This window comes from Sciurus vulgaris (genome assembly GCF_902686455.1).
Source record: "Sciurus vulgaris genome assembly, chromosome: 5".
Taxonomy (NCBI): Eukaryota; Metazoa; Chordata; class Mammalia; order Rodentia; family Sciuridae; genus Sciurus; species Sciurus vulgaris.
Genome location: NC_136465.1, coordinates 12,190,559 through 12,215,203, shown reverse-complemented (window position 1 = coordinate 12,215,203; position 24,645 = coordinate 12,190,559). Strand labels below are relative to the sequence as shown.

Sequence of the window (24,645 nt, the reverse complement as noted above, 5' to 3'; positions counted from 1 at the left end):
AAGTCAAAGAAAAAATGAAAATTGGGGTAAAAAATAGAAATCTTTTTTACAGAAAATGATTAACTTTTCTTAGTATGTAAAAAGCACACCTGTAATCCCAGGGACTCAGGAGGCTGAGGCAGGATCATCACAAGTTCAAGGTCAGCCTCAGAGACTTAGAGAGACCCTGTCTGAAATGAAAAATAAAAGGGACTGGAGATGTAGCTCTGTGGTACAGCACCCCTGAGCTCAATTCCTGGTACCAAAAAAAGAAAAAGAAAAAGAAAAAAAAAAGAATCATTTTGGACTTCTGGTCTCTGTAACTGTAGAATAACACATTTGTGTTGTTTTAAGCTACTACATTTGTGGTAATTTGATTCAACATCAAGAGGAAACCCATACACTATGCAATATTACTTGTACTACTTTTTAAAAATTAAAAGAAATAGAAACAACCTTCTTCAGGGGAAGAAGGTAGAAATGGAATAAGGTCCTCCCTTTGTCCTTGGTGAAGACAGGGAAGGCCATGATTTCATTTGTATCGGCTTCAGACACTTCTGCCAGGCCAGCCAAATTTCAGGACAGTCCCTTGTGGAATTTCAGGTCCTGTGCTGTCCTGAAAGTCTTTCAGTATGGAAAACTGTCCTGCCATCCCAGTCGCCTGCAGCAGACACAAGAAATCAAGTGATGTTCATGCATATTAGAGTCTGAGCTCGGGGCTGGGGCTGGGGCTCAGTGGCAAAGCACTTGCCTAACATGTGAGAGGCATGGGATTCAATCCCTAGCACCGCATGAAAAATCAATAAAATAAAGGCACGCTGCCCCTCTACCACTACAAAAAAATAAAGAGTCTGAGCTGTAGGCTCCACCACTACCACCTGTCCCTGTCTTGGCCATTGATTTAGAATTCCACATGGTGGTCAGTCAGAAAGATGAGAAGAGGTCAACAGGGCAGTTTCTAGGAGACGGGGGACCTAGCACTATTCAGCTGGGCAGGTACAGGCCGCCCACCTTCTATCACAGCTTCATTCTACCATTTCTCAAGGGCCCTCTTCATTTTCCCAATGCCAGGGTTTTATATGTTAGAAGAAGTGCCCAGCAGGGTGATTTCTATGCACTTCACTTACACTGACTTGGTGATTGATTGATTGATTGTCGTGGCACTGGGGATGGAATCCAGGGACGTTTTACCACTGAGCCACATCCCCGGCCCTTTCTATATTTTATTTCGAGACAGGTTCTTGCCAAGTGTCGCAGGCTGCCTTTGAACTGGGGAGCCGCCTGCCTCAGCCTCCTGAGTAGCTGGGATTACAGGCGTCCTCCAGCACCCGGGGCTTGACTTGGTGATCTAGGAAGCCCCGCAACTCTGTCTTCTGGCGGCCCTTTGTAAAGACACCACTCACCGTCAGTCACCGTCAGCCCTCTTTCTATCACAGCTCTGTGCTTGGTAGTCTTCATGCAGGAAATCTTGCTGATGAACTCAAGTGAAACAAAGCTTTCTCTCGTGGAAGAAGAGAAGAAGGCGGCAAGGGCAGGCAGGGAGCCCCCGCTGGGAGCTCTGACATGCGGCAAGGGGTGGGGAGGGGGCCAGCCGCGCTCTGCAGCTCCTTCTCCAGAGTTCCTCCATCAAAACCCTCAGCATCGAGGGAGAGGACCGGCATGTGCCTGAGGCCCTTACCTGTTGCTTCTCCTGCTTCTACCAAGTTACTTCCTGAAACAACGCCTTTTTCAACCAGTAGAATTGCTCTTTTAAACCCTGGAATGAATAGACTTTGGAACCATTGCTTTGGTTCCTGGAAGAAATATTTACTTTTAAGGGAGGAAACCTCCACTTGGTGAATTAGTACCAGGATAAATATGATTTTTAAAAGTATTTTGTTCTGGTTGTAGGTGCACATAATACCTTTATTTTGTTTTTATGTGGTGCTGAGGATCAAACCCAGGGCCTCACGCATGCTAGGCGAGCACTCTACCACTGAGCCACAACGCCAGCCTAAATATAATTTTTAATCAAAGGGACATGTATAAACAAGGAAAGGGCTCACCTAGGGACAAGAAGGTCTCTTTTAACAGGTTATTATTGTATGGTTGTTGTGTGGTGTGAGATAGCGGGGTGAAACACACACCCCACAAACATTCTTGCTAGCTGATAGATTGTGGGTGACCATTCAGACTCATAGTGCTACGAAATCCAGGGAAGACCTGAGGATTTTCCATTAGGATTAAGAGGGAATTTACTTTCAGGTCCCTTAAAGAGATCTCCTAGGGGAACTTGCTCTCCCCAGAGCCAGAAGGAGCAAGCAAGCTAACCCACAAGTGGAAAAAGAACTTCGTTAGGAATATAATTCCATGATAGTCATTACAACTAATGTAGTTATTATTAATATTTATATCATAGTTTTTAAAAACTTATAAATTACTCTCATTAAATCTCACCAAAAATTGTAAAGTCTGTTCTCCACACAAGGACATATTATACAGACTTCAAAATGAAGAAAATAAAAAAAAAAGAAGAAAAAAATTCTGTCACATTATGCTAAGTAAAATATGCCAGTCACCAAAGAATAAATCCTATATGATTCTATTCATATGAATTATCTAAATTAGTCAAAAGCATAGAAACAGAAAATAGAAAATAGAAAGTTGGTTACCAAGGGCTGGAGGAAGGGTGAGGAGAAATTAGTTTTAACAGGTGTAGAGTTCCCGTTTTACACGATAAGAAAGTTCTAGAGCTCTATTGTACAACAATGTGAATATACTTAACACTACTGAACGATGCACTTAAACATGGTTAAGATGATAAATTTAATGTTTTTACCATGCTTTTTTAAAAGAAAAAAATCACAACCACATACATAAACACACACACACACACACACACACACACACACACACACACAAAGTATTTTCCAGGCAAGAAGTCAGGTGCTGGCCTAGGAATTAATTGCAATGCTTTGGATACCAATCTAAGCTATGTGCTGTAACTGGGAAACTCAACTGTAGTTCCCGGGTACAACACATTTAATCAGATTGGAACTCAGAACCTGAAGTTTTCAACTATTTATAGCTGGGTTGAATGAAGTGCTGTCCATGCCAAATCTGGACAAGGGGAGGGGAGGGAAGGGGGCCCCCTCTTGACGAATAGTGCACAACTGGCGTAGTGCTTTTACATCAAAGGCGCTGGTTAAGTCCCTACTAGTCGGACTGACTGGTCCCTGGTCATTTCTGGTGCTGACTCACTTGCTCTCGGAGATGTTCTCCTAGGAAGTCACACATTGTCGTGGGGTCCCTGACGTCTTGCCTCCAATCTGCCTCAACACCAAATGGCCAACTGTTTGCACTGCTCCTGGGTGCACACTAGGACTGCGTCTCGTTTCTGCTCTTCCAATAATCAGCTCCTGGCTGCGCTTTCCTCATTTTTCCATCCTCTCTGCTTGGATTTTCTCCCTGCCCATCTCTCCTTCCTGTTTTTCAATTTGCCCTATTGACTCCAGCTCTTGCTGTACTTTTCCAGCTGCTTCACCCGCTCTCTGTTTTGTGGTTTTAAATCTTGATACAAAATACCATAGCACTTAGCAAGAAACCCTAGGATTCATTAGAACACCGTGCTAAGAATTCTTACCATCTGAACACAATAACCCATAAAACTTACACAGCAAGCCACATATACAAAATCTTGCTCCCCTCGCCCTGATACAGATACAAATGTTATATAATCTTCAGATTAATAAGGGAGTGCTTTTCAGGAAAAATCGGAACCACTTCCCATCTGGAAATATTTAAGTAAAACTTATTACTGTCAGCATGCAAATTAGCACAACAGCACTTGAAGTCCTGGAACTTGATAAGAATTTTGTATTGAGGTATGAAACCACCTAAAATAACCTGAAGATTCTCTTCTTGGATCTGATAATATTTTCTAATAATTTATTCTGCCAGATGAATTATTTTGAAGATAGCAAACTGAGGCTGAAAGAACAAAGTAGGTACTTGTGAAATTCTCCAAAAGGGTGATCCCAATACAAAGTATCATGGGTTGGCCAGGCAGAATATGGGCCTTGAGGTTGAATTATGATCAGACAGTCCAAGTTCTAACTCACTACCTACATGTTGGGTAAGTTGTTTACAGACTCTGGATCTTTTCATCTATATAATGTAGATAAAAACACTACCTACCTGGTAGAGTTGCTATCACAATTAAATGAGGGATCTGTGTAAAGCTCTTAGCCCACAGGAAGGTTTGTATACATGGAAATAATGAAAGCAAGATAACTCAGTTCCTGTCCTGAAAGGGCAGGCTTTAAAAGAATATTGAATATTCAAAACAAATTCTCTATTGGGGAGTTGCAATTTATACTTACAACAGCAGGTGGCACTAACACCATGTCTAGCTAGTACTGCATTTAACGTTTTTTTTTTTTTTTCTTTTTTCTTTTCGTTTTTTGTTTGTTTTGCTTGTTTTTGTTTTCGTTTTAAGCATTTCTTTTCCAAGAATAGCAACATTATCCTCATCATCTTTTTATTTTTGTTTTTCCTTCATAGTTTCATAAGCTATTTTCAGTAGTATATGGCAAATTGTTGCTATTTAAAAATGCAGACACAAATTGCCATGGACTGATGCATGAAAGTTTAAAATTTTTTTGAGGTTTGGCTCTCTCTGTAATTCATTCTCTAAATCAGATAATGTGGTTCTACTATGGGTCACTGAAACAAGAATATTCTACATCTGTGGCCTTCTCTAATCCTTGGAAAGATCAAACCAGTTTTGTGGGATGCCATAGGACATGCATTTATTAGAAGGAATGTTGGAAGAAAAGATTGAGCACTGGAAGAGGCCAAGTACCCATGGTACAGAAATCATTCCCCCATTTCTTGATGGGCATACTGATGGTTAATTTAGCAGCAATTGTAATTATGTTTTCCAATTCTGGTTTTTCTTGCTCTCACAAGGATCTTCTGATATTTAATTTCCTATGCTGCCGCTTTTGCAACAAATGATAGTTCATTCTCTAACCCAGCCTGAGAAGCCACAGATGTTCCCTTGTGATGAGTTCTGGACTGTAGCACAGCCTGGCCTTCCTTGTGCTACTCTTATAGAAACTCTGAAAGAGTGAACTTGATCTCTATGTGTAAAATCCTCACTTAATGTCAACTTTAGGCAAACCTGGGCTCAGTGCAAAATCTACATGTGCAACCACTGCAGGCTCTCTTGCAACCAGACTTCTGTGGTTTATGCAGAAGACCGATGCTGACAGAGATCACAACACCACCCGACCACAGGGGCAGGGCTGTCGGCTCACACTGGGCCAGGAGGTGAAGGGCGAGGTCCTGCAAGCACCTTATTTGGAGGTCAAGGCACACTGGGAGAAGAATTCAAAATGACACCTTTAGCCTGCTGCAAATCTCCCCACCCAAGGGAGTGCCCCATTAAAGGCCAAGAATAGCTATGCCTGACCTGTGTAAACTCTTCCATAACAAATTGGAGTCAAACAGTTTGAAAGTTAGATTCTCTTCTGTACTGAAACAGGGATGCTTTCAAGGAGGATGCAAAATTTGCAGAAACTGAAAGATCATGGCTTACAACATAGAAACACACATGTTGAAGGGGTCCCAGTGTATTTTTCCCTCTATGATCTCCACTTACATGTACTTTAAAACAAGTGAAGATGCTGGGTATGGTGACATATGCCTGTGATCCTAGGGACTCAAGAGACTGAGGCAGGGGGATAGCAAATTTGAGGCCAGCCTGAGCAACTTAGTGAGACCTATCTCAAAATAAAAAATAAAAAGGGCTTTGTAACTCAGTCTTGTAGAGCACCCTGGGTTCAAGCCCTACGACCAAAAATAAAAATAAAAATAAAGAGAGAAAGAGAGAGAGAGAGAAGTAAAATATTATTTAGTATTTTTTCTGCCACTATAACAGAATTCCATAGGTTGGTTATTATACAAAGGAAAGAAATGTTTCTCACAGTTTCAGAGTTTGGAAAGTTCAAGAGCATATGGATAAAAAGGCATCTGGCAAGGAAATTTGTGCTACCCTGTAACACAGTGGTAGGAAGCAAGCACAGGAGCAGAGAGGGAAACTGACCAAACTCATCCTCATTATCAGGAACCCACTATCTCCACGAGAGCTTTCCTCCATTCTCAAGGGTAGAGCCCCCATGAACTAATTGCCTCTTACAGGTCCCACCTCTTACGCTGTTGTGATGCCAATTACATTTTGACCTGAGTTTTGAAGGGGACTTTCAAACGATAGCATATATTTTGTGATAAAAATTTATTCAAAAATATTTGTTGTTGACTCTGTTATCCAAGTATATCATCAGCAAATAAGGACAATTTGGACTCTTCCAATTTGTTTCTTATCCCTTATATTGGATAGAGTGTTCCCTGAATGCTACTCTAGCTGTGCTACGAGAATACATTCATTTTATTTCTCTCCTCCTCTCAACCCCTTATTTCTCCCAGTACTGGGAATTAAACCCAGATCTTGCACATGCTAGGCAAACACTCTACCATTGAGCCACATCCACAGTCCTTTTTATTTATTTTATTATCTATCTATCTATCTATCTATCTATCTATCTATCTATCTATCTATCATCTATCAGTATTGGGGATTGAATCCAGGGGTGCTTTGCCACTGAACTATATCCCCAACCCTTTTTATTTTTTATTTTGAGACAAGGTCTTACTAAGTTGCTGAGGCTGGTTTTGAACTCCCAATCCTCCTGCCTCTGCCTCCTGAGTTGCTGGGATTACAGGTATCCTCTATAATATACAGCTCATTTCCTTCTTCATACTAATGGGGATACATAGAAATTCATATTTAAGTGTGGTGCTGGTTGCTAGTTTCTTATGGATCCTCTTCTTCTATGAAAATAAGCAGAGAGCCCATTCTTAGTTCGCTAAAGGTTTGGAACAAAAATGAGTGTTAATTTTACCAAATGCTGCATTAGTCAGGTTTCCATTACTGTAACAAATACCTGAGAGAATCAACTTATAAAGAAGAGAGATTTACTTTGGCTCACAGTGTCAGAGGCTTTAGTCCACAGTCAGCTGACCCCTTGCTTTTGGGCCTGTGGTGAAGTAGTACATGGTGGTAGGGAGCTTCTGGTGGAGTAGAGCTGCTCACTACATGGATACCAGGAAGCAAAAAAGAGAAAAGAAGAAATCTGCTGTGTGCTGTGTTTATTGTTTTTTGTTGTTGTTTGTTTTTTTGTTGTTTGGCTGGTGGTTTCAGAGGTTTTGTCCTTGGTGTGCTGACCCTGTTGCTCTGGGCCCAAGGCAAAGTAGCACATCAGGGGGAAGGGTGTGGTGGAGGAGCCCTGCTTCATTCACAGTGGCCATGAAAGCAGAGGAAGAAGAGGGAAGGGGCCACAGGGAAGATGAACCCTTCCAGGGCACACCCCCAGTGACCCGCCTCCTCCAGTTATACCCCATCTGCCCAGGGTTATCACCTAGTCAGTCCATTCAAACTAGGATGGACTGATCAGGTGACAGCGCCCACCATCCAGTCATTTCACCTCTGAACATTCCTGCATTAGCCCAGGAGCTCTGGAAGGACGCCTGACATCCACACCATAGCACTGCCTCCCGCACGCCCCTCTGAGGGCATGCCCTCAGTGACCTAAGAGCTTCCACTAGGTCTCTCCTCTTAAAGAACCCACCACCTGCCAATATCACCAGGCTGGGGATAAGCCTTTGACACATGAACCTTTGGGGGACATTCCAGATGCAAACTATACAAATGCCCTTTGCACATCTATCCAGGGGATCACTCCACTGAACATCTGATGAGACCAATGCTGTTGATAAATTTCCTACTATGTAACCCCACTGCACTTTTAAAATTCACTTAGTCATCTGTGTTACCCTTTCATAACAGTGTTTAATGAGATTCACAGATATTTTATTTTGTATCTCTCCTTTTAGTTGTATCCATACACAAAAGTTTCTATTTACATTTTTGTTGTATTTTTTAATAAATTTTATTGCCAGGGTTATGCTAGTTTCATGCAATAAGTTACAAAGTGTTCCATCTCTTTCTGTGGAATAGTTTTTATTATATTCAATTGACCTATTCTTGGAATATAAAAGAGTATTTGCTTCTGTAACTAGACCTGGCCTAAAGTTCAGATGTAATATTTTGGGTTTCCTTTCTTCCTTGCTGTTTACTCAGCCAGGTTTTTTTATTTTTGGCTTCAATCTTCTTCACTTACATTTTCCTGGTGAATTCTGTCTTTTACTGTGGTGTTTGCAATTTATTTTGTAAAAGCCATACATCACAGTCTTAGGTCAATTTGTTTCTCTATCTATAGTTCTATCTCCTCTCTTATTCCTTATTTTACATCTTTATATTTTCCTTTTATTCTTGACTCAACTCATCTGAGAAGTCTACCCATTTTTTGTTTGCTACTTAAAATGGTTCATAAAGATGGAGTAAAACAGACTGCCATTTGAATTTCCTCTTGTTCACATTCTAGGTAAACAGGTGGAGACTTTGGTCTTCAAAGAATACGTTGTCTTGAAGAATCCTAACATTTCTACCCAGACAACAAATTACCACAAAGAATTTACAAATAAGAAGACTGAGTTCAAGACATGTGTTTTGGGCAAAATCACAGGAGAAATCGAAATGTAATTCCTAGGGTCAGTGCTTGCTTGGAATTTGTGTGGGCCAAGTCCAAAGTTCATATGTACAGATGTTAATAAATAGATCACGTCTAAATGGAGTTGGCATCCAGGAAGAACCTAAGTGAGTTTGTTTCTCCTTCTAAGAGACTCTGCATATGTGGCGTGAGTTATTCTTGAGAATGAACCCTGAGGCATGATATTATGGGAAGGAAGGGCTTAAGTAAGAGTAGTAACATGACTAAGAAACTATGTAAGTCCTGAACTCCAGGCTCTGTCCCCCCAGCAATTACTCAGCTCAACCAGGTAATTGTTGCAAAATATTTAAAGACAGCAGGTTAGCATGAAAAAAAAAAGAATTCAGGAATATTACCCAAATATGTTACAAGGCAACTCTTGGATGGGGCTGGACCTCGAGATTAAAGATTATACCAAAAAAATTTACTTGATTAACATTGCCTACATTTTAATATTAAAAATATGTTGTTAAGCTATTATTTTTAAATTTTTATTTATTTAATTTTTAATTTTTTTGGCACTGGAGACTGAAAGTAGAGGCACGTTCCCAGTCCTTTTAAATTTTCTCTTTTTTAAGACAAGGTCTTGCTAAGTTACAGAGGCTGTCCTTGAACTTGTGGTCATCTTGCTTCTGCCTCCTGAGTTGCTGGGATTATAGGTGTGCACCATTACCCCTGGTATTGACCTATCATTCATGGGTTTTGCAATCACATAGTTGCTTGATTCAAAGAATACCTTTCAGAATATCCAGATTCAAACTCCAACCATCCAAATGAGCAGTTCCTAAAGTTTTGAATCACTTTTATTGTGGTTATAACAATTTTACACTCAATGTAATTTCTCCCAAGAAGATAAAAGAAAATGACATTCGAAAATATGAATTCTGAGGACAAAGACCAGCTAAAGACTTCATACAGCTATTCTGATCACAATGAGCTAATGAACATGAAAGCATCTATTTTAGTAAGTTTTTGCATCTGTGATCAAAATGCCAGACAAGAACAACTTAGAGGAGGAAAAGTTTAATTTATTTGGTGCTTATGGTTTCAGAGGTCTCAGTTCATAGATGACTAACTCCATTGCTCTGGGCCCAAGATGAAGCAGTGCATCATGTAGAAAAGGTCCACACCCCTTCCCCCCAGGGCATGCCCCAGTGATCAGCTCCTACAGCTACTCCCCACCTGCCTACAGTTGCCACCAAGTCAGTCCATTCAGACTAGAATGGACTGATTAGGCTATGGCTCTTATAATTTGATCATTTCACCTCTGAATATTCCTGCATTAACAAGAGCTTTGGGGGGACACCTTATATCCAAACCATAACATTTCTCCCATAGTCCCCTAAAGCTCATGTCCATCTAATAATGCAAAATGCATGTAGTTTATCTCCAAGAGTCCCATGATCCTGATAGATTGAATACTACCCGCTCTGAGATCCAGCACAAACTCTTGCTGTGAGCTACTGTAAAATCAAAAGCAAGTTACATGTATCCAATATATACTGCAGAAAGTGAAGTAGGTACATGGAAAGAATGAATGGGGCTAAAGCAGACTGAAACCCAGCTGGCCAAACAGGTCCTCTAACTTCGCATACAGCATCTCAGACACAATGCAGGGAGATATGTTCTCCAAAGGATGTGGGTAGCCCTGTCCCATTGGCCTTGCTGGTTGTGGTGCACATGACTTCTCTTTTAGCTTGACTCTCTCCACAGTCAGCAGCTTTTCTTGGCAGACAGTTCACATCACTGGCATCTCTTAATTCATGGGGTCTACTGTCCAGCTTTGGCTTCTCCTTCACAGCTTCATGGATCACCTGCTCAGGGCCAGCCTGCAAGGACTCTGAAACTGCTACACTCTGCCTGGCTTCCCAGGTGTTCCTTTGAAATTTTAGAGGAAGCCTCCATGATCCCTTAACTTTAGCATCCTGCATTACTACAGAACCAGTATCATGTGGATGATGCCAAGGTTTGCTGCCAGCTCTTGCAATACCTGGGTCCCCTGGAATCAGGGATGCAGCAGGTTCCAAGTGCCTTTGTGGTTCAGCATGGTGAAATAACTTCCTCTGTGCGAGCAGGGAACCCCCATGATATCTTTTCAAAGGAATTTTCACTTTTACACCCCTGAGCCTGTGGTGGGTGTGGTCTTGCATATTCCTGAGATACCCTGTTGCATCTTTTCTATTTTCTCTTTATGAAATACTTAGCATCTCTTTAGGGGCTATAATCTCTCCAACAAGCACAACTTCCTTGGCCCCAGCTTTACATGAACTTTTCTGGTCAAACTGCAAGTTTTTCATATTCTTTAACTCTGTTTTCTGCTCCCATTTCTAACAATGAACTTGGCTAACAATAGCCAGCAACTCCCATGCCACTGACTGAATATTGTACTGTCTTAAAATTTCCTGTCAGATTAATTAGTCCATCACTTTTAAATTCAGCCTCACACAAAGCCTCAGGACATGAGAAAAATGTAGCCAAGTTCTTTGCCAGAATATAACATGAGTAACCTCTAGTTCAATTCCAAAAAGAGTCTTTATTTCCCTTTGAAACCTCATGAAACAGTCCACATTCCTATTGGTATTCTAGTCTACTGAGCTCCCACCAAAATCACATATTAAGCTCAACTTACAACTTTATAAAGTCTTTCCAGCTTCCATCTCTAAACTTCTTAAATTTCCTCCTCCAAACCAGCTCTAGTCTTCTGAACTACATGGTTAGGTTAACAACAGTAATGACTCCATTCTCAGTATCAATTTCTGTTTTTGTTAGCTTTTGTATTACCATGACCAACATACCCAACAAGAACAGCTTAGAGGAGGAAAAGTTTATTTGGGGCTCACAGTTTTAGAGGTTGTAGTCCATAGGTGGATGACTCCATTGCTCTGGGCCCAAGGATGAACATATCATGGGAGAAGGGCTCAACAGAGAAAATAGGCTCAGCTCACAATGGGGTCAGGAAGCAGAGAGAACGAGAGAGGGGAAAGGGCCGCAGGGGAAATTCATTCTTCTAGGGCACATCTCTGACCCACCTCCTCCAACAATATCCCACCTGCTTAGTTACTACCTAGTCAGTCCATTCAAATCCAAACAATAATAGCGATCTAAGAATGTTTCCCATCTGGTACTGGTTCTATAATTTTGAAACCTACACCTCCCTTCCAAGTCCCCTACAGTAATTTCTGGAAGATCCTGGGTTGTGTTTCTCAGTGCTCACAGATTAATCTGGCTGCTTGTTTTTCTTATGCTCTGACCTTCACCAGGTGGCATTCTTCAGCCAGGCCCCCTGCTGTTTCTGCTGGGATGCCCGTACCACCATCCTGCTCTAGAAGTCTCCTTGTTCAATGACTACCACAGCAGTCTTGTGCGTGCTACTGTCTCCTAGAGGTTCGTTGCGCTTTTCATTTGCAGCTCCTGTCGTTCAGAACAGAGCTCAGACAATCCCCCAAACAGATTTTCACTGCTGTCAGCAGTCCCTCATCCTGCCACCCTCTGATTTCTAAGGCCACCTTTTCTATTTGGGATTCTTCTCTCACAGAGACTTCTCTTCCAAGGGCTTCTCCCAAACCCTCATGCAGACACTCCTTCAGTGGGAAAGTTCCCAGGGTGCCTCTTCTGTCAACCTGCTCCTTTACCTGGAGGACCCAGCCTTCCCACCCACCTGAAGAGGTGACAGCCATAGTTTAGAGCATGGTTTAGGAGCTAGCAAATGAAGGCACCAGGGCCAAATCCAGTCTCCCACCTGTTTCTTGTACAGTCTGAAAATTATGAATGTCTTTCATGTTTCTAAATGATTGGGGAAAAAAAACAAAGAATATTTCATGCATATGAAAATTATGTGAAATTCAAATTTTGCATCTACAAATAAAGTTTTATTGGAACACAACCACATTCATTTGCATATCATCTACAGCTGCTTTCTGTTATAATTGCAGAGTTGTTTACAAAAAAGTAAAAATTCTATGTTCTCTCTCTGTGCGTGTGTGTGTGTGTGTGTGTGTGTATCTGTCTGTCTGCCTCTCTCTTCCCTTCCAGAAAAACTCTACTGACCTCTGGTTTCTAGCACATTCCAGAGTCAAGTTGCCTGGGATTTCGATTTAGTTTTATCACTAATCACCTATGTGCAATTTATTAACATCTTCTAAGCTATAAGTTCCACCTTTGTAAGGTGAGGATGATAAGAGTTGGTTTTATTTCATTAGGTGGTATGAGGAGTCAGGGTAGTTGGTCCATACACATTAGTTAATATTGTGACTCTACAGCTGGCAACCGAAAAAATGAAACTGTTCTGGTATTATATAAAACCTCTAGATTGTTTTCTTAACTGACCACCAAGTGATAGGAAGAAAAATCTGCTGAATATGATAGTTATCTAAAGTAGTTATCCAGTCTTAGTGTCACTGTGACCAAGGAACTCTGATGAAACTTCACTCTTGTCACACATAAAGGTCAAGTTTAGGCAAATACCTTCTTGTTATTGCTAGTATCCCATAAACCTCAGCAAGCGAGTGGTTTTCTTTTGTTTATTTTGTTTTGAAGAAGGCTGAATACAGTTTTCAATATTTTTCATTTTCTGTGGTCATTGTTTATGTGAATACATGATTCTCTATAATTACATTGTGGCATATACAGCTTAATTATTTTCACTTAAGCTTGAGCCATAATTTTTCCTTATTGCTTCTTAGTTTTTATTATTATCTCTTGTTTTAAACTGTTTGATGAACTATTTTAAATGTATATAGGAATCTTTCAAGATCTAAGATCCAGCTGGGCATGGTGGCGCATGCCTGTGATCCCAGCAACTTGGGAGGCTGAGGCAGGAGGATAGCAAGTTCAAAGCCAGCAGTTTGGTGAAGCCCAGAACAACTTAGGGAGACCCTGTCTCAAAAAGGGCTGGGGATGTGGTTCAGTGTTTAAGAGCACCTGGGTTCAACTGTAGTGCCCCCTCTAAAAAAACAAACAAACCACCACAACAACAAAAAACCAACTAAGATCTACTAGAGTTTTTTGAAAAAATCAAGTAGCTTTGATTCTATCTCACCTGACTGCAGATCTGGTTTTCAACAAATTAATAACTTCTTTTTGTTCATATCATCAGCCTCTCTCCATGGTAGTCTCAGCTAATTTAGAAATTCGCAACAAACAGCATTCTAGAAGCAAAACTACCAGTGTTTTGCTGAGTCTGTGAAAAGGTAAAAGTGCTGACCAAGCACATGACGGGGCGAGGAGAGTAGCGGCATTAGAACTCTGACCATCATCTCCCCATCCATCAGAGAAATGGCCCCCCAAAGCATGACAGAGCCAGGACAGACCCCAGGACACTCGCACCACATCATCTGGGGATATAGAGTGCAGAGTAATGCAAGGATACCCAGGGTATATGAGAAAGTGTTTGTGGGACGGAAAGACCCATCCAGCTCATGGCCCCAAGTCCCAATGCATCGCCTGCTCCCTGGCTCACAGAGAAACCACACTGCTCCAAAGCGTTTGCCCTCAGAAGCCTGCAAAACAGCTCAGAAGCAATTACAATTTATTTATCATTGTTATCATGTTTTGTAGTTTCAGCGGCCATTCTCTCATCAAAGAATGATTCTCCTTTATCTGGGGTGGAGGTGGGGGACACTTTTTAACAGAATCCATAGGTAGGTTCTCACCAAGAAGCCACCAGTTTGCTAGAGACTGGGAAGTGAAGCTCTGGTCAACTGCCTACACATCCCTTCTATCCATTCTCTCAGGAATTATCAGGGATAAGCACATATTCAGGTCAAACCAGCCTCCATATTCTTGTATCCTCATTTCTTTCTCCAAGGCTCCTTTGCCCAGAGCATGCCAGCATGCGTGTGTGTGTGTTTGTAGTTGTCTGGGCTTTGGAATGTGAAGATCCCTGGTTGTGGAATAAGCTTATCGCTTCTTTTGAAAAGATATAGAGGAAAAAGAAAAGGATATTTCTGGGAAGCCTGCTGTCATTCCACCTACCCATCTGGCTGACTCTCTAATTTTAAGCCTCATTTTTATAAAAAAGACTTTGAATAGCTCTGCTTTTATGATTTAAATGGACTTTCAAACTGGGATTTAACCATCTGATATAACAAAGTGGGTGGACTTAGTCTTTAGAGGAAAAAGAATAAACATACTGAAAGCTGTAATTAAAATTTTCCGCTTTCCTCCAACTCTCTTAAGGCAATTATTGTCAGCCTTGAAATCTCCAGTGCCCAAATTCAAACCTCTAGTTTTGGAAAAAGGCTTTAGTGAAGGGCGGGGTGAGGCAGTCGATGTTGTTTTGGTAGAAATCAAGTTCCGCTGGCTCAGAGTATTCACACTCTGATGTGTATTAACTTTAAAAATATGTCCATGGCTAGAGAACAGATATCATCCCGGTTCCCGGAAGACAGACAACTGCAGTAACTCTGAGAAGTCACAGCAGGCAGGTCCCCTGGTGCAGGGTAAAGGGATTGACTCCTAACAGTCCACATGGGCAGTCGCTGGCAAGGTGACATAAAGGGTGAAAAGGAGGTAGAGATCTGAGAAGGGGCGGGGAGGCAACCCTGTTCTCCAGTTGTTCAAACTCTGGACGGTAGAGTCATCTTTCACCGACCCTGTTTCTCATACCCAGGTGGCCACCGCCAAGGTAGTGTGGGCCTCAAGCGTACCCAGTGAGAAGCTGGATCTGAAAATACACAAGTAGGTCTTTTTTGGTCAAGTGTTCCAGGAACATATGCTGATGAAGCACTCTGAGGGGGCCACTGCTCCCTCCTCTGTTCACGCAGCCCTCTAATTGGTTCTCCCTCAGTGTGGGTCATCCTGAGCCATTGACATGACCTTCCAGCCACATGGGTTCCTTTGCCCCTTTACACGCTATTCATACCACCACTGGCAAGTTAAATCAGGTCCCCAGTTGGCTCAAAACCCTAGGAAAGTCTCTCACGGTACTTCTGGTTCCTAGCAATGTATATTCTCAGGACTGTTGTGGTCCTTCATCTGACTACCTGCCTCTAGGACCAAATCTCCCCTGGCCTCTTAGTTCTCACTACCCAGGATTCCTGGCTGGCTTTGGACCCTGGCAAACACACTCTGTAGCCTTTGCATTTGCTGTTCTTGCTGTCCAGAGCTCTGCCCCTCTTCCTCACTTCCTCCAGTCCTGTCCTGCTCATCACACACCTTCCCAAGGCCCTCTCTCTATATAAACAGCAGTGTCCACACACACTGTCCTTGTGCTTTGGGATTTCTGCCACAGGCTTGTCCTCATTTGGTATATGTCTATTTGTTCTGGTCTTACTTGTCCCTTCTCCTTGGTAAGTTCCGTGAAGACAGGGATTTTACTTTATTCATTGCAGCGCCTCCATTCTTGGAACAATGCCTGACACCCAGCAGGAACTCAACTATTTTTGGGAAGAAGGGAGAAGAAATTACCTAACCTGAGGAATTCAGTTCATCAAGTCATTGATGGACTAAGAGAAATTATTTCCCGGAAGATGGGGCACTCCTTCTGGTTCTCAAGTCTAAAGTGACAGACTAAAGCATTTCTTAAGTTATCATTAGATGTTGTGAATTGGTAATGTACTGATTGAGATAGAGAAAAGTAACTCCTAGAAGTAACTTCCCAAGGAGTAAAAATGAGATTTTTTTCCTTTTTTTTTTTTTTTTTTTTTAGTGAAGCCTGGCTTCACTAAAAAAAAAAAAAAAAAAAATCACCAAGTGCACTAAGTGCACTAATACTCCAATCATGTGTTACTATCCTTTACTACATGTTTTTCTTCTTTTCCTGCTCCAAATAGGCAAGAAAATCTCCACAGACTACAAGGACAATAGAATTTCTCGGATGAGGTATTTTCTCAGACAGTGAAATTACTGGCTATTTACTCCGTGCACGACTTTCTTTCCAAGGGTGAGGCAGCAAGGAGCCGCCTGGACAACCACCTCACCTTCTCTTTCTCCATGTCTCTCCAGGGGGCAGTGGGTTTCTGGAGGGAGGGCCAGAGAGGGCGCCACCTGCAGCCCAAGGCGGCTCCAACGCGCGGTCCGTGCTTTCGGATCCTCATCAATAAAACAGCAGTGAACGAACAGGGTTGTGCCCCGGCACCTTCCCGGCAGGGGTGCTCTATAGGTCACTAGCAAGTAGGAAAAAGGTGGTCTTGGGGCGGACTTTCCCCCTGGGCGTGAGAATCTGCATTCCCTCACCTGGGGAGGAGTCCTGGTGTTTCGGGATCCCGGATTTCCAAATTAGGCCTTTCTACATAATTTCCACACAGAGGATCCCCTAGGAAACGACTTGATACTCTGAAGCGCCCGTCTCCCTTGCACCGGTTCCCAGTTTACCAGAAGCCCAAAGTCCTGCTTTCACCGCGGCCCGGCGGCCCCCGATCGCGCCTGCTCCGGAGCCGGGCTTCCGGCTCTCGCGGTGTCCGCAAAGTTCCCGGGGTGGACGCGGAGTGCACTGCTCATTCACTCACCACGGTTTACCGAGCGCCCGCGCAGTGCAGGCGCGGCGGGCGCGGGGTGCGAGAAGAAACCCTCCTGGCTCCTTCCCCGACCGCGACCCCCGCGCGCAGGGAGCGCAGCCCGCACACCGCGCCCGCACCCGCGCCCGGCTGTGCCCGGCGCCTGCAGCGCAGCCGGGCGCCCGCCCCGCGGGGTCCAGCCTCCCGGGCTTCCTCCGGGAGGGGAGGGCGGGGAGAGGAGCAGACCCCCGTCCGCCTTGGGAAGCGGCTCCGGCCGCCGCGAGGCGGAGCCGCAGCCGGTCAGCCTGCCGGGCGCGGGCGGGAGAGGCGGCGCCAGCGGCTCGGGGATCGGAGGCGGCCCCGGCGGGCGGAGGGCGCGGCCGGCGGGAGGGGCCGGGGCGGCGCCGGGAGGGGCGCGCTCGGCGGCGGGGCCGCTGGCCCAGCAGGTGACCGCGGGCGGCGCGGCGGGGAGACGGCCCGCGCGGAGTCGGGGCGAAGTTTGCCGGAACATGGCGGAAGGGCCCGGGGCGCGCAGGAGCGCGCGGCGGCGGCCGGCGCCCGAGGAACTGTAGCCGCCGCCGCCGCCGCCGCGGGGCGAGGTCGCCGCCATGGCCCGCTGGATCCCGACCAAGAGGCAGAAGTACGGGGTTGGTGAGTGCGCGCCCCACCCCGCCGCCGCCAAGTTCGCGGGGAGCGGCCGGACCGAACTCGCGCTGAGTCCGGCCGCCTGGCGCCCGCGCGGGGGTCGGGGACCCGGCTCCCGCCGCCCTCGGCTCGGGCCGCCGCAGCTGGGGGCCGGCGGGGATCGCAGCCTCTCCCGTAGCGCCGTGGGGGAACTCGCTCCGGGCTGGGGAACCCGAGTGGCTGGAAGTGCAGTTGAGCTTCGGGACGGGGGTCCGGCTCCCGGGTCCCAAGCTGCAGCACGGTGCGGGTGGGAGCGTCCAGGCGAGGTAGCATCGGGTGGCCCGCTGGGGCCCCCAGCTCTGCAGCTCGCGCGCTGCGTCCGGTCCCGGTGGCTCCTGCAGTACGTTGCTCGCCGAGGGCGGCGCGGGGCAAGGTCGCTTGCGGTGCCAGAGCCTCCGGCTCCCTCCTGCACTTTCCTCCTGGAAGTGAGTTGTTGGGGTGGCCAGCCGCCCCGGACTCGGGTCTTGATAACAGTTGTAGGCGGAATGGGAAGCTGAAGTTGCGGTGTGGAGGTGGCGGAGGGACAGGAAGTGTGGCGTGGGAAGGGGTGGCCGGGACTGGGGGTGCGGACACTCGTCCCTCCCGAGCGCGGGGCGAGGAGTGAGACGGACTGCGGAGCCCCGAGCTTCCCCTCGGGGCACCCTGAGCACTTTCCATGGGGCCAGCGGGACTCGGCCTGCGCTGGCGCGGGGCATTCGTGACCGCGGTGCCGGCGAGCCGCGGTCACCCGTGGGCTCTTGTGATGGTGGCGTGGATCCGAAGCGGTGGAGGTGCCCGGCTTTGACCAGGTGGAAAACCGCGATGCTTTCACTTTTTATCGAGGAGTGAGGTGGCAGAGGTCTGGAGGGAGGCTGCTGCCATCAGCCCGGCGGTTAGCAGGGCACTTAGACCTGGAAGGGAGCCTCTCCCAGAAACAGCTGTGTGTGCTGAGAATTCGCCACTTCCTCTCGTTCATTCATTCGTCCTGTTTGGAATTTAATCGTACTCCACTCTCTCCCGTGCCCCACTTTCCCCTCACCTCCTGGTTATGGGGGAACAGTCCCGAAGGTTCACTTCCGTGCTTTGACAGCCAACTCAGTTTCACAGGCACTGAACATCTGTAGGTGTCTCCGTGGCCGTGAGTCAGGGTTTTTTTTTAATCCTTTCATATTTACTATATTCTTAGATTGATCCAGAGTGTGAGCCTGCCGTGTGTATAAATATCCCTCTATTTCAAAAACTTTTTTTTTTTTTTTGCCTTTAAGTTACTTTTAGAATCTTTGCTCTCTCTCTTGCCTTCAACTCAGAAGGGAGTAGGGATATTTCTTCTGCCCCAAATCACCAGGTCATGGTTCAGTCCTGAGGCTTCACAAGAGACAGGGACTCCTCACCAGGTTCCCTAGTAAGTAGTCTATAATTATGGAAGTGATCTGCTCAAAAGTAGCCGAGGGGCAGGGTGTAAGTAATGTGCCCCAGGCATTGGGTTCCATCTCCAGCGTCAATGCATGGGGGCAGAAAAAGGTGAAATCAATTAATTTGAGTGTTATGGACTGCTAACTGCTGAATGAAATCATATTCAGCAGTGCCTTATCACCGATTACTAATTACAAAAATGTTGTCAATTCTAATTTTGCTTAACTAGGTTAAAAGCTGTTTCCAAAAATATGACTTTGGTGTTATTAATGCAAACATGTTCCCAAAAAATGTGGTTTTTATTGCTATAGTCACAGGAGCAAGTATGATATGTTTTCTTTTTAATTTCCACCCCCATGTTCTGGAGTCAGTTTGGTGTTACTTATCATCAGTCAAGAAAAATATTTGGATTGCGTAGGGCACTAGCGTTAGCAGAATTGCCTCAGGAGGTAGTTTGGGACATTTACTTCCCTAGACATGATAGATTCTGGTTGGTGTGAATTTGACAGGAGAACCCACAGTTAGAACTCATTAACTGAAGCCTCAACGCCATTGTTGGAAATTGCTTTGTTGTTGGATTCCCTGGCTGCTTGGAAGCCTTCCCTGGCCTACAGGATGGTCTGCGAGTCCCAGAGTCCCAGAGTCAGGGTTCCACCTCTTCACCTTATCTCGCTGCTGCTTTCATTGTCCTCTAGAGCAGTGTGTCATGGAGAGCCCCAGTTTTGGACTTGGCTACCATCATGCTTGGCGTGTCCCCTGTGGAGCTTTCTCTCCCGATTCTGCATCCCTCATTCCGCTCCCACTGTCTCCTCCAAATTTGCTTTTTGCTGCATCTTGCCAAACCTCCGTCACAGTCCCTGTATTGTGCCATGGCTTAGGTGCGGCTCAGCTTGGTGTGCTCATCAGTGACACAGAAGGTGGTGGTCTTGCTATACTTGTTGCTCAGGAGGTATACCAGGTGTGTGTAGCCTCCTCCTTATTCACGACGTCACTGACCCACAGTCAGCTGAGTTCCGAACCTATGAAATGGAAAATTCCAGAGAGAGACTACACAATCATACCTTTTATTACTGTATATTGTTGTAATTATTCTCTTTTATCGTAAGTTATTGTTGATCTCTTACAGTGTCTAACTTATGACTTGGACTTTCTCATAGGCATGTATGCGTAGGGAAGAACAGTACGTGCAGTGTTAAGGACCAGCGTCTTGTCTGCTGGTGCATGTGGTATGGTTCCTGGGTGGCTCTTGCATGACTCAGAGCTAGCCCTGCTGGGGCTGGCGCGTGGTAGAGGAGTCTGCAGGGCTGTAGCATGAAGACAGAGCTTTGGTCTGCCTTCGAATTGTGTCCGGTGAAGCTGGTGGTCTTCCTATCTCATTTTCTCTTGGTGCTTTCTTGGTTTTTCCTAACATGGCCTAGATTTTTCTCTAGGGACTCCAGTGTAGTTGGTCTGGGAGTTCTTAGTCTTTGAAAGTGTGCTGTTGGCTCAAACTCTAGTATTAAGTGTGTCTAAGTGGCCCATGTGTGTTAGCTGTGTTATCAAGTGAGAGCACCATAGATTGATTCTTGGAACTTAAGAGTACTCTGGTTCTCCAGTGTGAGGTGCTTAGTGCTAAGTGCTTAGAACAAGTACTCCTTCCTGGAGCCAGGCTACATTTTCTCTTCGCTCTTGTTTCTTTCCTTTTTCTTTTACCTGCCTCTCCCTCTTTCCCTCTTTCACATATATAAAGGTATAAAATTCTATTTGAATTTTAAGCAGATATTAGTGATAATTATGAAAATTGTTTCGGAATTATTGAAGCCTATTTTAAAGGCTGCTTTCATACAAGCCATTATGTCAAGAACAGCTACACGTTATGTTTACTATGCATTCTTTGCAGAGCAATACATTATTGCATGTTGGGGTTTCCAATATTTCTTTCTGTAGTGTGATTAAAGGGAGTTCAGGGAAATAGTAGATCTTCAGTGGTTTAGTTGTGCTTGCCCCAATTAGTCCAAAAGCATCTGAGTGTGGAGTAGATCCTTGCATGCTGATTTGAGAGATGAGCCCACCTCTTGGGGGTCTTTGTTAATGCTTGCAGGTGTACTGATGCCGCTCATCCGATTCTTCCTCTCTCTGAACACTATATTCCTCATGCTCTAGCTAGGGTGTGACAGTGACCTGGGGGAAGGGTTCTTAGAGTGACTCATCCAGTTTCCTTTTAAGGAGAGGAACTTGGTACTGGGAGAGGTAAAGTGAATTGCTTCACACAGGGAGCCCTTGCCTTTCGGGGGCATGCACCCCTTGGCAAACTGTGAAGCCAGTGGGCCCTTAGAAAGATGTTTCTAAATGCATCAAGCAAAGTACAAATGATTGAAAATGAGACCCATCGTACTGAAATAAAGTGGTCAAGCTCCTTTTCAAACTTTTTGATATTATAATATATGTGCTTCTTTATTAATGCATTAAATAGTGAGATCCAGATTATAGCTAATTTAGGATTAGTGATGAGAATATATGATTTTCCAAGATATCTGCAGTTATCATGATACGATATGAAAATGCCTGTGGTTTCTGTTGGTGACAGTGTCACAGGCACTACTAGGTCAACTCTGGCTTACTGTTTCTAGTCATAAAGTGAGGAAAATGCTGAGTGTCAGTTGGAAAGCAATAATGTAGCTTTCATTCTTAGTCAAGTCCTTGGATCCTCTGAATTTGAGCACAGATTATGTTAGTCACCTTTCGTGAGTATGACCAGAATACAGGACTAGAACAACTTAGAGGTAGAAAATTTATTTTGGGTGCACAGGGTCAAAGGTTCAGTCCATGATGGGCTAGCTCCACGGCTCTTAGCTCAAGGTGAGACACAACATCATGGCAGAAGAGGTTGGGAGAGGGAGGAGGGGTGTGGGAGAGGAAGCGAGAGGGGAAGGCAGGGGAAAAGAACCAGGGGAAAAATATATAATCCCCAAGGCACACCCCACCTGTTTACAGTCACCACCCAGTAATCCTTTCAGATTATTAATCCATCAAATGGATCAGTCCACTCTGAGGCTGTGACTCTCATAATCTAGTAACTTTGCCTTGTGCCTTAACTTTGGAGATTTTGGGGCATACCTCATATCCAACCCACACTAAGAATCTTTGGCTGATGATCACACAGCTAATTAGTTACAGAACCATCTGAGCAACAATGACAATAGTGACACTTGTCCATTACCTCTCTACCTGCGACATGGTGTTAGACATTATGTAATTGTATTCACCTGAGGAAGTCCCTGCCCTCATGTGTCACGTTCTGACAACACTGAGGCCAAGAGAAAAAGGACAGGAAAGTTAGTATCCATTAAGAACTTACTTTGTGAGGTACTGTTCCAGACTTTTCTGACCAAGTTCTTTCTGCATCCTTTATTTCATTATGGTGCAGGGACGTGAAGGGGGGTTTCTTCAGAGTGTCCGTGAGATTAAAAGTTGTTGCACAATAATGCCAAGATGTCATTGGCCTCTTTTCATTTTCTCCTGAGTGTACGTGGAATTTCCCAGAGGTGACATGGCGTGTGCGGTGGCATCAGATGGATGCAGAGGCAGGTGGGAGGAGCTGGCCGTCCTCTGAGAAGCCACATACTAAAGAGATAGATGGAAGTGCCAAATAATGCCACGCTTCTAAGTGGTTTGGTTTGGAAAAACATTTGGATTTATAAAAGGCCTGTTGTGTTGCTAATGTGTGTTGGGTTGTGGTGATTTTAGATTAACATGCCTTAAGAGTGTCAATCTGGGTTTCTCACGTGGAAACTAAAGATAGGTGTAACTTACACAGATGGAAGCTCTTTGGGGGTCCTCAGTAACGAAGAGCATAAAAGGCTCTTCACAGGTGTGAGGCCTGCTGCTTCACCTGTGTCATCTCATGAAATCATCCTGGTCACTCTGTGAGATGCTGCTGTCCCTTTTCCAGATAGGAAAATGAGGTCCACGGAAGATAAATTTCCCACCCACAACCATGTAATCTCACTGCCACACCAAAGTGTGTTCTCCAGCTCCAGCTGTTCATCTGCCACCTGATCCTTCCCGGGTCCAGTGCCATTGTAGGGAACCTCCTTGGCGAGGGCCACACCTACTCTCCACCTGCAATGTTTTCTATGTTGTATTTTCTTCTCTTTTACTTAAGCAGTCATTGAAAAAGAAATCCTTGCGACTTTCCCGGGACTCATCCTAGAAAGAAGCAACTGTGCACATAAAGGCCACAAAAATAGAAGAACAGAGTGTGGGATTCTGGTTGGACCCTGTCCCCCCTCAAGGCCAGAACGAGTCCTGCTTTTCTTCACTGAAGAGCAGGGAGCTGGTGCACAGCTGAGTCTGTTCACTAGGGGGTCAGTGCTCCTCATCTGGGGTGGTGGTGTCCTGTAAAGTCACAGTGAGTACTGAGTGAATACACTAGGCCCTCCTTCTCCTTTGCTTTCCAGTCTTAGTTACCCGTGATCAATGGTCATCTTAAAGAATCAAATGGAAAATCCCAGGGATGAGCAGCTCCTAAGTTTTATTTATTTATTTGATGCTCTAGATTGGCCCAGAGACTTGTAAATGCTAAGCATACACTTTACCAGCAAGCAACAACCCAGCCCACAATTCATAAGTTTTAAAGTGTGCACTGTTCTGAGCAGCATGATGCAGTCTCTTACCATTTGGCTCCATGGTGGCCAGGACACGTGTCATTCCCTTCTCCAGTATCCATGCTACCCACCTGTCAGTCCTTTAGGACCCATCTCACTTATCAGATTGACGGCCGCAGTATGGGAAGGCTTTTGTTCAGGTGACCCTTATTTTACTTAATGGTTCCAAAGTGCAATAGCAGTGACATTGGCACTTTTACTACAGTGTACTATCATGGATGTTCTATTTTATTATTACTTTGTGTTAATAGCTTATCACGGCTAGTTTATAAATTAAATTTTGTCATAGGATATATGTATGTACAAGAAAAAACAAGTCTGTGCAGGGTTCAGTGCTAGCCTCAGTTCCATGAGCATTGGGGAGCAGTCACCCCAGGGATGAGAACACCTGTCTTGAGCCAGTGCTTCTTGCAGACACGTGGTGAGGTCCTGTGTGCCTCTGGTCACAGCATTTTCATCCGTCCACCAACACACCACCTTATTTTACGTGTTTCTATTTAAAGATACCTCATATAGAGTTGAGTTGCTAAAATTGAGCTCACAGCCTGCGGGGCTATAACATACTGAACAAAGCTTATCCAATGTATGCTTTTATCCATCAGATCCATCAGCGCCTTCTTGTGCTCAAGAAGGTTAACACTTCAACTCTACTTTCCAGGGCTGTTTTTAAACAAAATCACAAGAAAAGCACAACAGCCGTAGATAGACCTTGAAAAGGACGTTGAGCTGAATCAGGAAGGCAGAGCATCACCCTGCTTGCTCTCAGCTGGGAATCTGCACATTATTTTTTGTCATTCTGCCCAGGTCTGTGAAGGGTTGGGAAAGCATCAGGAGTTGACTTTGGGATTACAAATAAAC

The 24,645-nt window shown here is 44.8% G+C and overlaps 2 protein-coding genes across 3 annotated transcripts in view; one reads left to right on the top strand and one right to left on the bottom strand.

The window, feature by feature from the left end:
• Positions 1–481: 481 nt before the first annotated feature.
• Positions 482–17,675, bottom strand: LOC306660677 (uncharacterized protein; the record flags this gene model as incomplete). Of its 2 annotated transcripts, none has more annotated exons than XR_013763709.1 (2): positions 482–640; positions 16,944–17,675. XR_013763709.1 is itself a non-coding variant. In XM_079139044.1 (2 exons), the coding sequence occupies 2 exons, from the start codon at positions 17,673–17,675 to the stop codon at positions 579–581; spliced, it is 660 nt and encodes a 219-aa protein (XP_078995170.1). In that variant the 3' UTR covers positions 482–578. The 2 variants fall into 2 exon arrangements, 1 of the variants encoding a protein (XP_078995170.1); XM_079139044.1 differs by having other exon boundaries at positions 17,078–17,675.
• Positions 17,588–24,645, top strand: part of DOCK5 (dedicator of cytokinesis 5) — a 191,523-nt gene continuing 184,465 nt past the window's right edge. Inside the window, exon 1 of the mRNA XM_079139029.1 lies at positions 17,588–17,716. Within this exon, the coding sequence (XP_078995155.1) occupies positions 17,674–17,716 (43 nt within the window). The 5' untranslated portion in view covers positions 17,588–17,673. The remainder of the gene's footprint in view (positions 17,717–24,645) is intronic.